Below are 13,127 nucleotides of genomic sequence, written 5' to 3'. Positions count from 1 at the left end.
ACCCTTCAAAAAGTGGAGAGCACGATTTTCAGCAGTTGGGTGTACATGAAGAAGAGCAATTCCTCTGTAGAAGCATCAGCACAGCTTGTGGATGGCCCAAGTTGTCAGTAAACACACAGCAGATTTACAGTATTTTGTGCGCGGAGATACAAGGGGGCTTGTTTGAAATGAAAATGTATTTGCATTTGTTTACAACAGCTGGTGTGTGCTTAACAGCTTCTGTAATTAATTTTGACCCAGCAGAACTCTTCTGCTGGAGTAGCAGAGTGTGGAGTATGCCGAGCTTGAGTTGATATAGGGAACATGCTGGCTGTATGCATTTACAAACAGCACACTCAGGAAGTGGAGAGTTTTATAACAGGAACGAGTGAAATCTTTCTAAAATGCAAAATGGACTGGGGGGGGGGGTAAGCATGTTAAAATTTCACACTCTTCCCAATCTCTGATTGAAAAAATGCAACAGTAATACAAGTCTTCCCCAGGCAGAACAGGAGTTTGACAAGGTAAATTTTGAGATAATGAAACCTTTACCCACACTGAGCAGATCACGATGTGGCCTGGCATGAGCTACTCTTTGAGAGTCTGTGTTAAGCCATCCATGTTATTTTAACCTCTTTTATAGTCACCACCAATTCAACTACCTCATCAGAAGCATCCAGACTGTTGATAACATATGCACACACCCCATGCATGCTAGCATCAGGCATCACAGTTATTTTTGTAAACACGCCCTGTGGAGTGCTGGTCAGCCTTTAAGCGGGGCTCTGGAACAGACAGTGTTTTTGTGTTGCTTGGATATTGATAGATTTTGCAGAGTGCAGCAAGGCTTAGTTGCGGGGAGGCCCATAGGAACAGCTGGTATTAATGAACAGTCGAATGATGGAAAGGAGCAGCTTCAGTCCTCAAATGAACCGTGGCCTGTCTGCTTGCCCTGCCAGCATGCTTTTGTACCAACCCCCCCTCCTCCTCCACCTGTCTTTATGGCTCGCACTGTCTCACACTCCCAGCCTGTTCTGACCACTTTGTTCTCCTCAGAAAAAAAAGAATAATGTTTTGGGAGTTTTGGGGGATCAACAGTCTATATCCTATCATTCTTTTACTGATCCTTTTCTGAATGTGGAGCTTTAGCTGTGTATCCCATCTACTGGAGCTGTGTGATTGCTGCAGTGTGTTGTCTGATGGCTGGGTTTCAGGGCCTGTCACTGAACACCCCCTCCAGCACCACCCCCACTCCGTCTGCTTGCTCTCTCAATGAGGATGGCGCCATTTCCCCGGCATCACTCTGCTGGCACAGCATTTACAGTGAACAGTGTGCGGATGGAGATATATAGAGTGGGGAAAGGAAGGAGACAGAGAGATGAGGCAGGGAGATAGAGAGAGGGAGCTAGGGAGACAGGGTTAGGAGGGGTGAGAAGTGGATGACAGAAAGCAAGATGGAGACGAAAACGTTTGCTGAGCTCAGAGTTGTGGCACTACGGCCTGACAGGCAGGAGATGGACTCGCTGAAGGGGAGGGAGATCGCCCCACATGGTGTGGAAGGCTTTTTGCTGAATTTTACTATCTAGCTGGCATTCTCTGGCTTTTACTTGGCAACACAGTGGCTCAGCGGTTAGCACTGTTGCTTCACAGAAAGAGGATCCCAGATTTCCTTCCCAGTCCCAGTCCCAGTCCCGTCTGTGTGCCGTTGGCTTGCTTTCCCCATGTTAGTGTGGGTTTCCATCCATCCCTTGGTTTCCTCACACATTTGAATTTGCTTTGGTTTATAGTCCTTTCAGTAAGTTTTTCTATATTTTGTTGCCCAAATGTTAGCCCTTTAAGACAGAAAGCAAAAACTCTCACACTGCCTACCGCAAACATAGCATTGTTTTTCAAAGGAATGGATATTTGGCAATATTTTTTCCATTTAAATAACATAATCTGAACAATTATAGAGGAAATACTGCTGGAAAAACACTTCCCTAAAAAAGGAACAGGTCATTAAAGGTAATAAAACTGAAAAGCTTTATTTGATGAAATTAAAAATACAAATGCATAGAAACATTTAAAAATAAAATGCGTGCATTAGGAGGAATGTAGAGCTGCACCCTGAAATTAAAAGATTTGAATCATCATTCGGAGACCCCTCAGTCAACCGAGACTTTAGCAGTTGGTTTTCCTGTTCGTTTTCTTCAGAAGTAGCTACAGAGTGAGTGAGCCCATCTGCTCTCTCTTACAGGTAGCTGCAGACCCAGACCCAGGGAGAGTCAGAATTAGACAGAGGAATCTGCCATTTCAAGAGAGGCTTTGCCTGGTCAGAGATAATGTTTTATTCTTCCTACTGCTTAGAAGTGGTGAATTTACAGCTCACAGGAAATTAATACAATACAGTCTCTGGCTTTTGTTTGATATGTCGTATTGGGAAAAAGTGTTGTTGCACATTTCCGATCTGATTTTATATAAGCTTAGAGGGCTAACTTGGCTTCTTTCATACATAAAGTTGATGTCAATTCAATTAAATTCAATTCAATTTCAATTCAATATCAATTCAATGTGCTTTATTGGCATGAATGTTTGCAAAACAATATTGCCAAAGCCTCACATACAATTAAATTATTATATAAATAAATACAAGAAAGTGTCTCTGTAACTCTGATTGTCGCTCTGAACTCTGTTCAAACTCTGACCCCTCCATATGAAGATAATGGGACGAATAGTCTTAATATTCGAATTGAGCAACCAATTGCAATCGGAATTGCATCATTCGGAGTTTTGGGTACAGCGCGAGTGTTTTCATTAAGTCCATCTTTGCTAAATTTAAACATTAAAAGTACTCAAACATTTTATGATTCCAGTGATCCACACATGTGACGCTTTCGAATGAGAGTTAGCATGTTCGATGTGTTTCCAATCACATCCCAGTGCCGACACACCGTCCGCATCTTATACACAGTTGTCTCTTTGTTGCTTTGGAGCTGCTCAGGAACTCTCTGGGTCTTCCATCTTTGGTGTTTCATTTGCGCTTGCTGCAGTGTGACTGACTCACACGCCAATCCCCTCCTTGTGCTAACCTCAGCACATGTTGATAACAGCGTACCACTAAAAGTTTCTGGACAGGATCACTCTTGTAAACTTTAGTTCCACATTACGTTCATCAACCTGCATACTGTGTACTCTTCGTAGGGCTGCATGCATTGGATTATTACTCCTGTGACTGTTCCGGAACACACAAACCACCACAGTGCTATGGAATACACATGATTACTGAGAGTTACTCTGTGTTTTCCCCCCATCTCTTCAAAACCACATTCTAACATTTCCTCAGTTTTCTGTCACATCCTTCCAGTTCCCTCCAGAGAGTCTTTTCTAAAGTGACTTATTCTCCTCCAGGTACAACACTGTTTTTTTGTTGAGCACATTTTCCCAAGGAGACTGTTTGTTACTGAGTTATTGTGAAGCACGTGCATGATAAAGCAACCTTCGCTGGGTAAATCAAGGTTAAAAAACATCTTTAATTACTATATAAACATTGACCTTTGCTGTGACAATGGAATCAAACACTGGCAGTAATGGGAGGTGGTCTGAATAAGAGCATTCAGCTGTTCATTACACTTAGCGGTGTTTTTGTTTCTTCTTCTTCTTCTTCTTCTTCTTCTCTTTCTTCAGCTTGCACAGACACCACATTAAATATACCTAAATATCTACCTGCCATGCTTACTTTAACCATAAAGCGCTAATTCATCAGATTTTTCTTCAAATTTCCTCAATGAGTGTTTTCTCTGAATATTGTCATATACAGTTTTATTTTCCTCAGAATCTCTGAAAATATTGTGCAGCAGTTTGAAACACTGTTGTGTTTTAAATTGGGAGTAAAAGCATTGCTGTGCTAGCATTGCCAAAGGGCCAAACAGAAAGATGCAGTGATCTACTGGTTCAAAGGTTCTCTCATTAGAGTTAACTGTTGGGGTGAAATTGCAGTAATTGCAGTTATTCATGAAATATTTTTACAAGCATGTTTGCGCTCTTCTCTGGTCGGACCTTCTATCAAAAGCTCCGTCAATAAACTTCTGGGTAATATGTTGCCCAATATCATGTTTTTGCTCTCAGCTTCTTTAACAAACCACTGTACTGGTACTTGTACTCTACTGAACAAGGTCTAATTTAAATGCAATTAACAGAGCCTTCGGAGAAGCAGAAAACAGCAGTATAAATGAATCTGTTGTCAGTAGAGCAGCAAGCAGGCAACTTTCCCGACGGAGCACTGTATTAATTAGTGTCCAGTGCACAAACAGGCCCTCTTTCTCTTGCTGAATGTGTGCTCTGTCTTATCAGGAAGCCAGCCAGAGAAAACAACTGAATAGACAGATGAAGTAATGTAGGCAATCTAAAATAAATTCAGGTAGGCAGCTATGGCACCATTGTAAGCACATTAATTCCTATCAGGATTATTAACTCGGGCCACTTGCCGCTGTCAGTGCTCTAAGACGTTTGAGCGTTCTCTTTTGGGCCTTCAGTATGGGAAATTTTTATCCCTGTATTATGGCCCGGGCAATGTTATTTGTCATGCTCCCAGTCTTACTGCTAGCAACTCTGAGGGATTGTTGGGGTGGATTCAGTTGTGGGCACTTTCTGGTGTGAGCGCTGCTCTTTTAGAACAGCACAATCAGAGAGATAAAATGAGCCCCTCTCTTTTGTGCTGGGATTTATTTTCCCTTTATTCTAGTTCCCTCTCTGCCATCTTGACTTTTGAGCATTAAAGTTTTTTTGCTCTGGTTGGGTGTAAAAATGCTTTTCTTTGGCACGATTAAAAGCCACAGTGCAATAGAATTTCTTCCTAGAGGATGATATTTTAATCTTTTTGTTTGGCATTTGTTCTTCTCTTCACAAAAAGTTAAAAGTTTATCTGTGTGTGTTGAGATATAAGCATGTGCATGAATACCAAGTATGCAACAATTTATTGACTGAACATCCCTATGTGTCGATATTTGCCTTATTGACTGCCATTGGTCCATAACTTCACATTCACTAATGGCAGTGGCTGATGTTGTTATGTTGTTTCACATCAGTTTTGCACACGCTTTATCACAGGGCTCGAGACTCACAGCCACAAACTTAAATTAATGAGCAGGGTACAAGAAGAAAACAATGACTGTTTGGCAAACGGGCCCTGTGATGCCACTGTTGTGTAAAGAGATAGCTAGCAGCAGCTGTCGTCCCGTCTTCCCAGGGACAATAGGAAATGTGATTGGGACGAACAGAAATAGGACCAAAGGATGTGGTAAACTCCCTGTCATGGCATCAGAGGATGCACCCCAGTGTTTCTCTGATAGTGTTATATTGTGAACAAAGACTTTGTGTTGAAATCGGCAGGAGTGGAGCTAGTAAAAGTGTTAGCTGTTAGCAGCCAGTAGCCGCAACTAAGTGCTCACAGAGGCTGCATTGAGTTACACTATGATGCATTCAAGCTCTACTCTGTAAAAATGAGTATTGGGCGAAGGTAAATTATACCCTTCTCATGATGTGTCCAAATGTAAACTTGTAAAATGTTATTTTTGGCGAGAAACTAAATACAGTTATTTTAAGGAGAACTTTATTGATTTTTTCATAGCAGTATAAAGTATAGTATTAGATAGGGAATTATAATATCACACATAGTAAAAAGGCTTTTGAAGCAGTTTAAAAAAACAATGTTTTTTCATGTGAAAGGTTACACTAAAGATTGTTGAATAAGTTTATGTGATTTAATTTTGTGCTCTTTTTAAAGGTAGTGTAAGAAAGGAGTGAATGGCTTTTAAATAGTGTGGTTATTTTTTATAGTGTGGATTTCTTTGTCTCCCTTGCACAAAAGGGTGAATAAACAACAACAAAAACAATAATATTAAAACAATACAAAAGAATAGGTGCATCCCTAATGTATACATACCAGAAGTGGTGTTTTTTGGGTCTGTTACATGCATACACCTCATCTACATTCCTGTCTTCTGCATGTAAGCATGCATGTGTTCAAAAACAGGCTCTATCTTTGCAAAGACCATCATGTCATGGCAGTGTGATCTTCCTCACTGCTGCTCTCTCACAAACAGCACCATGACATCTTTATGTCCGTCCCCGGCCCAGTGGAAACCTGTCTCTCTCTGTCCTCCCTCGCTTTCCTTTTCAGGACACTGTATTTATGATGGCAGTAAACACACAAAAGCCCTCTTTTGTTATTGATCGGGTTCATTTTGATTTGGACTCACAGCAAGGACTATCATTGGGACCGGTGGGGCCCTGCAGTGTACATTTCACACAGCTCCTGCTAAATCCTGTAAGAGGGATTGGTTTCGGGAGGTCTGGCATCAGTCTTGGCTTCACGATATGAAATCATATTAGTTTCAGCTTTTCAGAGTCACTGGGAGAATAGCCACGAACAAACGGCTGGGCACACCTTCAAAGTTTGCTTATTTAGTTATTCAGCCCGTTTATTTGATGTTTAAACTCTGCACCCGATAACACCATGAATTATTGTCCTGCAAAAGGATGTTTGCAACCTCAGTAAATTGCTTTGTTCTGTGCATGCAAACAGTCCAAATTAGTGGCTGGCTACACACAAAGAGCATTGTCTAGCGATATAATGTGTTTTCAATTAGGAGGCGTTGAGAGATTTAGCTTATTCTCAGGATAGGTAGCTCTTTTCTTCGATAGCTCTAGAGACCAGTAATTGATTACCAAGTGTGAAATGGAAGTTAAGAACGGACTGAGTGTGGCTGTGTCCCAGAGGAGAGGAGTTTTGAGCAGGCGTATGGTGCTCGACTCGCTCATCTCCCCGAGTACTGACAGCTTGACTTGAAAATACGTAAGCAGCCACTGACTCACTGCGAGATAAGAAACACACCTATTACAGAGCCCTTTATTTCAATCCCAGTGTCAAATATCAAAGTAATGACTGTGATTAAGCCATGCTGCGGTCGTGCTCCTTATGATACCAGTTTGAATGGACAGCAGCTCGCGATGACTCACATCCCCTTCAGGTTGCATTAATATCTTCCCGCTGGCTTGGACTCTGTAGCCACGCCTGTCTCCCCAGAGCCTGACAACTTGCAGCTCATTACAGACAAACTGTCCACGAGGAAACAAACTCGCTCTTCTTACCTTATTAATATTGTCAACTGTGTTTAATTTCATCACTTGCCCTCCTCCGTGTGTGTTGCTGCAGTAAGTGCAACTCTCTGTCAGCGGCAGAGACAGCTCAGTGACCCACACCGCAAGACTCTGTCATATCTATAATGTATCTGTCTCGATGCTTTCAGCCACTTACTCTACCAGATGAAGAGTGATGTCATTTGTAATGTTGGGTCGTTTTCCTGATGTGGTTGTTAGAGGGGTTAAGCAAACCAAACAGGGTTACACTGCTTAGAGTGTCTCAGAGTACTATGGCTGTGTTGCGGAACCAAGAAATTTAGTTCAACCAAGCCGAAGGCTGATGTGTGAAAAGGGAGTAGAAATTGAACCAAAATGAACAGCCAGGTTTGCTGATACATTAAATCTGATTTAAAGGAGTATTTTCACATTTTGGGAAATGCGCTTATTCGCTGTGTGGTGGAGACCTAAATGAGAAGATAGGTTACACTCTCACTGTGCATTCACTATGGAGGTAACATTAAGGTGAAGACCACCAAAATCAAGAATTCCACTATGTTATTTCCATGGCCATGGAAAGCTCTATGTTCGTTTGCAAACATGAGCTACTCCCACTCAAAGCCAGAAACCAGAGAGGTAAATCTGAAACTTGTGATGTCATAGGGTATAGTCTGGAGCTGCTCCATAGACGATGAGTGTGGGCCAGATTTTGTGGACCCGCAAAAAGTTTCATCTCTTTTTTTATACCCAAATTAGCTTTATTCTTTTTTAGTGTTCTCATTCGTGAAACAGAAAATGTACCTTCATACTCAGAATATTTCCTTGGGTGCTCTTAGTGTCATCTAGAAAAACTTTCCCAAAATATTCTACGTCCATAGAGCAGCTCCAGACGTCATACTCTATGACATCAAAAATTTGAGTTTTAGGACTCTCGCCTTTTGTTTACGGGTAGAGTTGTCACTGATTACTAATATTTTTCCGACTGTCATAGACCATTGAAATAACATATGTACATTTTGAAAATGGGCATAGTTCCCCTTTAATAACTTTAAATAACTAAATTTGCTTACCAGAACAAAATATATCTTCATAATCAGTGAGCTTTAGAGGTGCTGTTGGACAGACTTGCTTTTTTCTCTTTGTTTCCAGTCTTTGTGCTAAGCTTAGCCAAACTAATTGGTCTGTGACTGTGGCTTTATTTTTACCAGGCAGATGTGAGAGCTGTATTGATCTTCTCATCTGACTCTTAGCTTATAAAAAACAACAACAAGAGAACAAAAAATTCAGTAAATGAGACACATGTGTACGTGACATTTTTTTATGACTATTTCCTCTGTACGCTGAAGAGGGATGTCTAATTTTCAGTGATGTATCTTGGTTGGCATCCCACATATTGAATGTGTTGTTGCAGGTTGTACATCTGCTAAATGACACAGGAGGCAGACAGACTGATGTTCTCGGATTTCAATATTTCACTGCATCTCTTGGTAAAGCCACGTGACATTAAGTGATGACATTGTGGGCGCGATGATGTAACTGGTTATAGTTCTGAAATATGTGCTGCTTCAGCAGAGTGATGACTTCCATCCAGAGATGAAAGTAAGCGTGTCCTGTTTTGTATTGTGTACCACAAGAAGAATTAGTGCCGGTACTCCAAAGCAGGAAAAAGAAGCTGTCAAGGTTACAGAGTAAAATAGGATTCAAGTTGTAATCCTGTACATTGTAAATCTGCCATTGATTTACAAGAATGTCTTAAATAATGTTTCTCCCGGTATTTTCTTGTTGTTTATCAAACCTTTTAAAGCAAGGGGCAGACAGCTTCAAAGACGGCAGGAATGTGCATCATAATGGTGTCAAGAATATGATAAAAAGGGAGAAAAAAAGGGCAAACTCCTTTTTACAGTTGCTTCAAGGTCTTCTTGTCATTTCAGCTCAGCGGGGGCTATAGAGGTCTATTGTGTAACTAAAAAAAGAACAATACAGAGTGTCAGGAACTAATTGCTGGTAGAAGTAATAATCACCCATTCTGTATGTGTGCTTTTAAGCTGGGTGTGTTGGATACATCAGCCATCACATATAGCAAATGTGCCTTTCTTAACAGTGTTTTGAAGTAGTTTGGACGATGGAATTGGAAATATTCTGTAAGGTGGAAATCTCGTTATAACAGTTTGTTGGTTTACCTTTAATTATAATCAAATGCTGCACCAATGAAAGCAGCCTGTTTAAACTGCAGCCTTGTCTGAAAACTTGTGACTTTGGTTTTCCATTTATCAACTGCTCAGTTGAAGAAAATTGTCTCAAAGTCATGCCCCAAGTGAAAGAGTCATTTTTGTTTTTATTTACCCAGAAAATACTTGCCGAGCATGCATGCTGTTTATAACGGTGGCCTGGATCATACTCACACCTGGGAGCAACCACAAACTCGTTCTGCCAGTCGCTGAGCAGTGCCACAGGAGAGTTTTAGGGGTTAATGCCTCGCTCAAGGACAACTGAACAGTAGCCCGCAGCCTTGTAAATTGTTTCCTGGCATGTAAACTTTCAAAAACACAGAAAAGTATCTTATTTTCAAATCAGTGTCACTATTTCTCGCCTCTCTCTCTCTCTTTCTTTATGCCTATTTTTTGTATTTATCTATTCAAGGCTATCCGTCTTTATTATTTATTTGTTGACATATTGAACATCATAAAATGCTTAAATGTTGAACAATGTCAGGTTTAATCTTTTGTTTGCACTCTTCCTAACATTTTATCAGGATGTACCAACATTGCTCTAAGCCCACAGTGTAGATATCTTATAGATAATGAGAGAATAAACACCCTTATTTGTGCATTAGTTAGTCTTGTTTTAGTCGTAATGTATTACTTTTCGTGGGAAATGCTACCCTTGTGGGACACTGGTATGAACATATTGTCCTTGACTCCTTGCTCCGCCAGCGGCTGAGCATTTTCTCAGGCTAAATGATTTAGTTACACACAAGTTGTGAGACTGTGATTAGCTATATTCCACTGAGAGAGAGATTTTCAGAGTCATTTTTTTCAGTCTGTCCAAGATATCATATTTTAAAAGTGCTGGAAGGAGACAAAGTATATTTAAGCAATAAGCCATGAGAAGCTGTACTTGACAGTGATTTTGGAACAGCTTAGAGGCATTGTTAGGGACTCTTCTAAGGGAACTGTCAAAGCAGCTCCGAGTAGCTTTTTGCTTTTGTAAAATGACTGCAATAAAAAAAAGAATGTAAATGTGCCATAAGTGTTATATTTTAATGTAATTTCTGTAATAAATAATGATACTTTTACCAGTATGAGTGGTGATTTGGGGTTACAAAATATTTCACAAGAACTCCAAACACACTGAATCAAAAGGGAGGGAAGAAACTGTTTTATGTTTTAAGCTCAATAAATGACTAGATTTTCTAAAAGGAGATGTATGTATTGATCCAGCTGAGCCTGTAATGGACACTGGAAAGATGTTTCAGGGTTTAAAAGCCTAGAATCTTTGGAATGTCTCTTTTTAATCATTTTATATCACAATGGATTTTAGTGCTGGCTTTCAGATGCAGCCGTTTATTAAAGCTAACAATAGAGGCTATTGCAAAAAATGTCAATGTGAAACAAAAGTCCTTCCAGCTTGGCATGTGATAAGGGTACTGATCAGACTGTAAATTTAAAAATAAGATATAATAAAAATGGTTATACTACATTGCCATTTTATGTTGTGAACCATATTTGTTGTTTCAGACTTTTCTTACTTCATGCTTTTTTTTAGATGTCTTCTCTCACCAACATGCTTTCTTAGAAATGCTCTTAATACTGTTTGACATTCTGTCTTTGAGTACAAGAGTGATGCTAGGAGTTTGAAGCAATTTGCTGGTAATGATCTGTCCAAAGAAATTTGATCCTGTAGCCCAAGCATATGTCCTATTCTGTTGTGAGCATTTGTACTTGTGCATGGGTGAATTTGCATTTCCTAGGGTATCAGAGGCATGACCTGCCCCACTCTCCCTCTGATTGGTTAGTGCTAATTGCCTTTATTGGCTGGTTAGGTTGAGGTCGGAGGAGTAAGAGTGTCAGGGTAGGAGTGTCAGGGAAAAGCAATCAGAGGCAGTAGGGCGGGTCATACGCCTTCGCTATCCTAGGAAATGGAAATTAACATGCAGTGGTATGTCTTTGTCACAAGCCCCCCAGGAACAGCGCCTGGCTTTGATGCAAATTTTACATAGTGGCCAAAAGTGAAATTACACTGTCTGGTTCTGTCGTGTGTTGCCATGGGACCCAGAAAGACTTTTTCCCCAACTTACGATGGGAAAGAGACGTCTGGAAATCAATGGATGAATTCCTTTGAGCATAAAAACCTCTGCAAATTGACTTGTTTGAAAGTAAGAATTTGATACGTTCGATAACATTTAGAAGGTCTATAAGAGCCACAAGATTAAATCATTCTGTGCCAAATCAAATTAGCGGAGCTCTAAACCGCAAGTTTAGCTGCACTTGGCTGTAGTAAGTCTCTAGTAGTCATGCCCCACAGGCCCCATGATGTAGAAGATACAGATACTTTCATACCGTTGGAATAAAACTGTTTTTTGCTTCGTGCACTACTGAGAAGCTTTCATAGGGATAAATGTTGCCTTTCCGCCAGTACTGTATCCAGGTCTCTTAATGCGTCCCTGCTTTTTTGCTCTGCAGTTGCATCTCCAAAATGCTAGCAACATATAACAAAAGTAACGTCACAAAATCCATCTCAATTATAACTAACAAGACTCACAGACAAAACATATGGCATATACTAGACACATTTTCCCCACATATACAGCATGCTAATGTTATGAGCATTAGCCTTTGCATGAATTAGCCTAGCAACTTTCCACTACTCATATGAAGCCAGGATCGATCACACAGGCTTAAGTTGGCCTTTTATGGAGGGTTTATTGTTTCCTATCGGTAACAAAAGTGAATAAAAAAGTAAGGGAAATATTTTTCAGTTTACAAAAATAAACATGGTGTCTGTGTCACCAGAACATGTAGTTACATTTCTGGGGAGGGGCACATCAGGCAACAATATACTGTACGCATCTACAGCATTGATTCAATGTAGAAGTATAGGGGTGTTATTCAGTAACTATGTCTGAACTCTGATTGCCCTGAGGGCAGAAGCTGTGTGGTTTCAATGGTGTTTGTATTTATTTGCGTTCAAACTAATCAAATTATAGTGCAATTATGTGAAGAGGTTTGTTCGAGAGATAAACAGCTAACAGGAATGAGCTGACCTGCTCCAAACTCTGAGCTCGGCCTAGCACGAGTGCTTTGAGAATATTCATCTGTCTCTCCAGTAACCACCAAAGACTGCAGCAGAGGAAAATGAGAAATGCTGTTTTATAATGAGAGCCCTAGGCAAAGACATACAGAGACATGTCTTTAAAAAAATCTGTCATTATATATTCTCCTAGTAATACTGCAGAGGGAGAAGCATACTAAGAACTTACGCTCTTTGAAGAGGTCCAGGCAGTTCTTTAATGTTTTGGTAAGAGCTTGCATTGCCTTGTGATACAGGGTTAATGTTATATCCTGTCATTTTGTATTCAGATGTTATCATGTACGCAGCAAATGCTCCTGTGGATTTGAGCTATGGCTCTGTTTCCTCATAAACAAACATTGATTCTTTTAAATCAGACAGAATCAACAGTGGCTGTAAAAAGTTTTGCAAGAGATAAGGCAATTTTAGAACTAGAGCGCTCTGGATACATGGACTGAGTATTGATGCTGTTTAGCTGCCCCATTACAGATTCATAGCAATCTAAAGAGACAAAAAGCAAACTCGAAAGATGATTACAAAAGCTAGTGCAACTACAGGGTGTTTTCCTGACTTAAATGAACACTTGGATGGATGGCTCAATAAGTGTCATGTTAAAGTTCATATCCTGGGCGATGTTGCTCACCCACTTTGCACTATACTGATGTAACACAGGAGTTGTTTCAGCAATAGGTGAGCACTTCACAGACTCGCTGCAGAGAGTTTCAGGCTGCAGTTTGTTCTTG

The 13,127-nt window shown here is 40.4% G+C and overlaps 1 protein-coding gene across 2 annotated transcripts in view; it reads left to right on the top strand.

Moving 5' to 3' along the window:
* cd276 (CD276 molecule) overlaps window positions 1–13,127 on the top strand; it is a 74,508-nt gene that overhangs the window by 24,251 nt on the left and 37,130 nt on the right. The window contains exon 5 of one of the 2 annotated variants that reach the window (XM_042514325.2): window positions 9,443–10,390. The exons of the other annotated variant lie outside the window; for it this stretch is intronic. Within the exon in view, the coding sequence (XP_042370259.1) occupies window positions 9,443–9,588 (146 nt within the window). The 3' untranslated portion in view covers window positions 9,589–10,390. Of the gene's footprint in view, window positions 1–9,442; window positions 10,391–13,127 lie in introns of those variants that run through there. 2 annotated transcript variants of the gene reach the window in all.

This window comes from Plectropomus leopardus, chromosome 1 (assembly GCF_026936395.1).
Source record: "Plectropomus leopardus strain MGB_pleo_1.0 chromosome 1, ASM2693639v1, whole genome shotgun sequence".
Taxonomy (NCBI): Eukaryota; Metazoa; Chordata; class Actinopteri; order Perciformes; family Serranidae; genus Plectropomus; species Plectropomus leopardus.
This window is presented reverse-complemented; position numbering and strand designations above follow the sequence as displayed.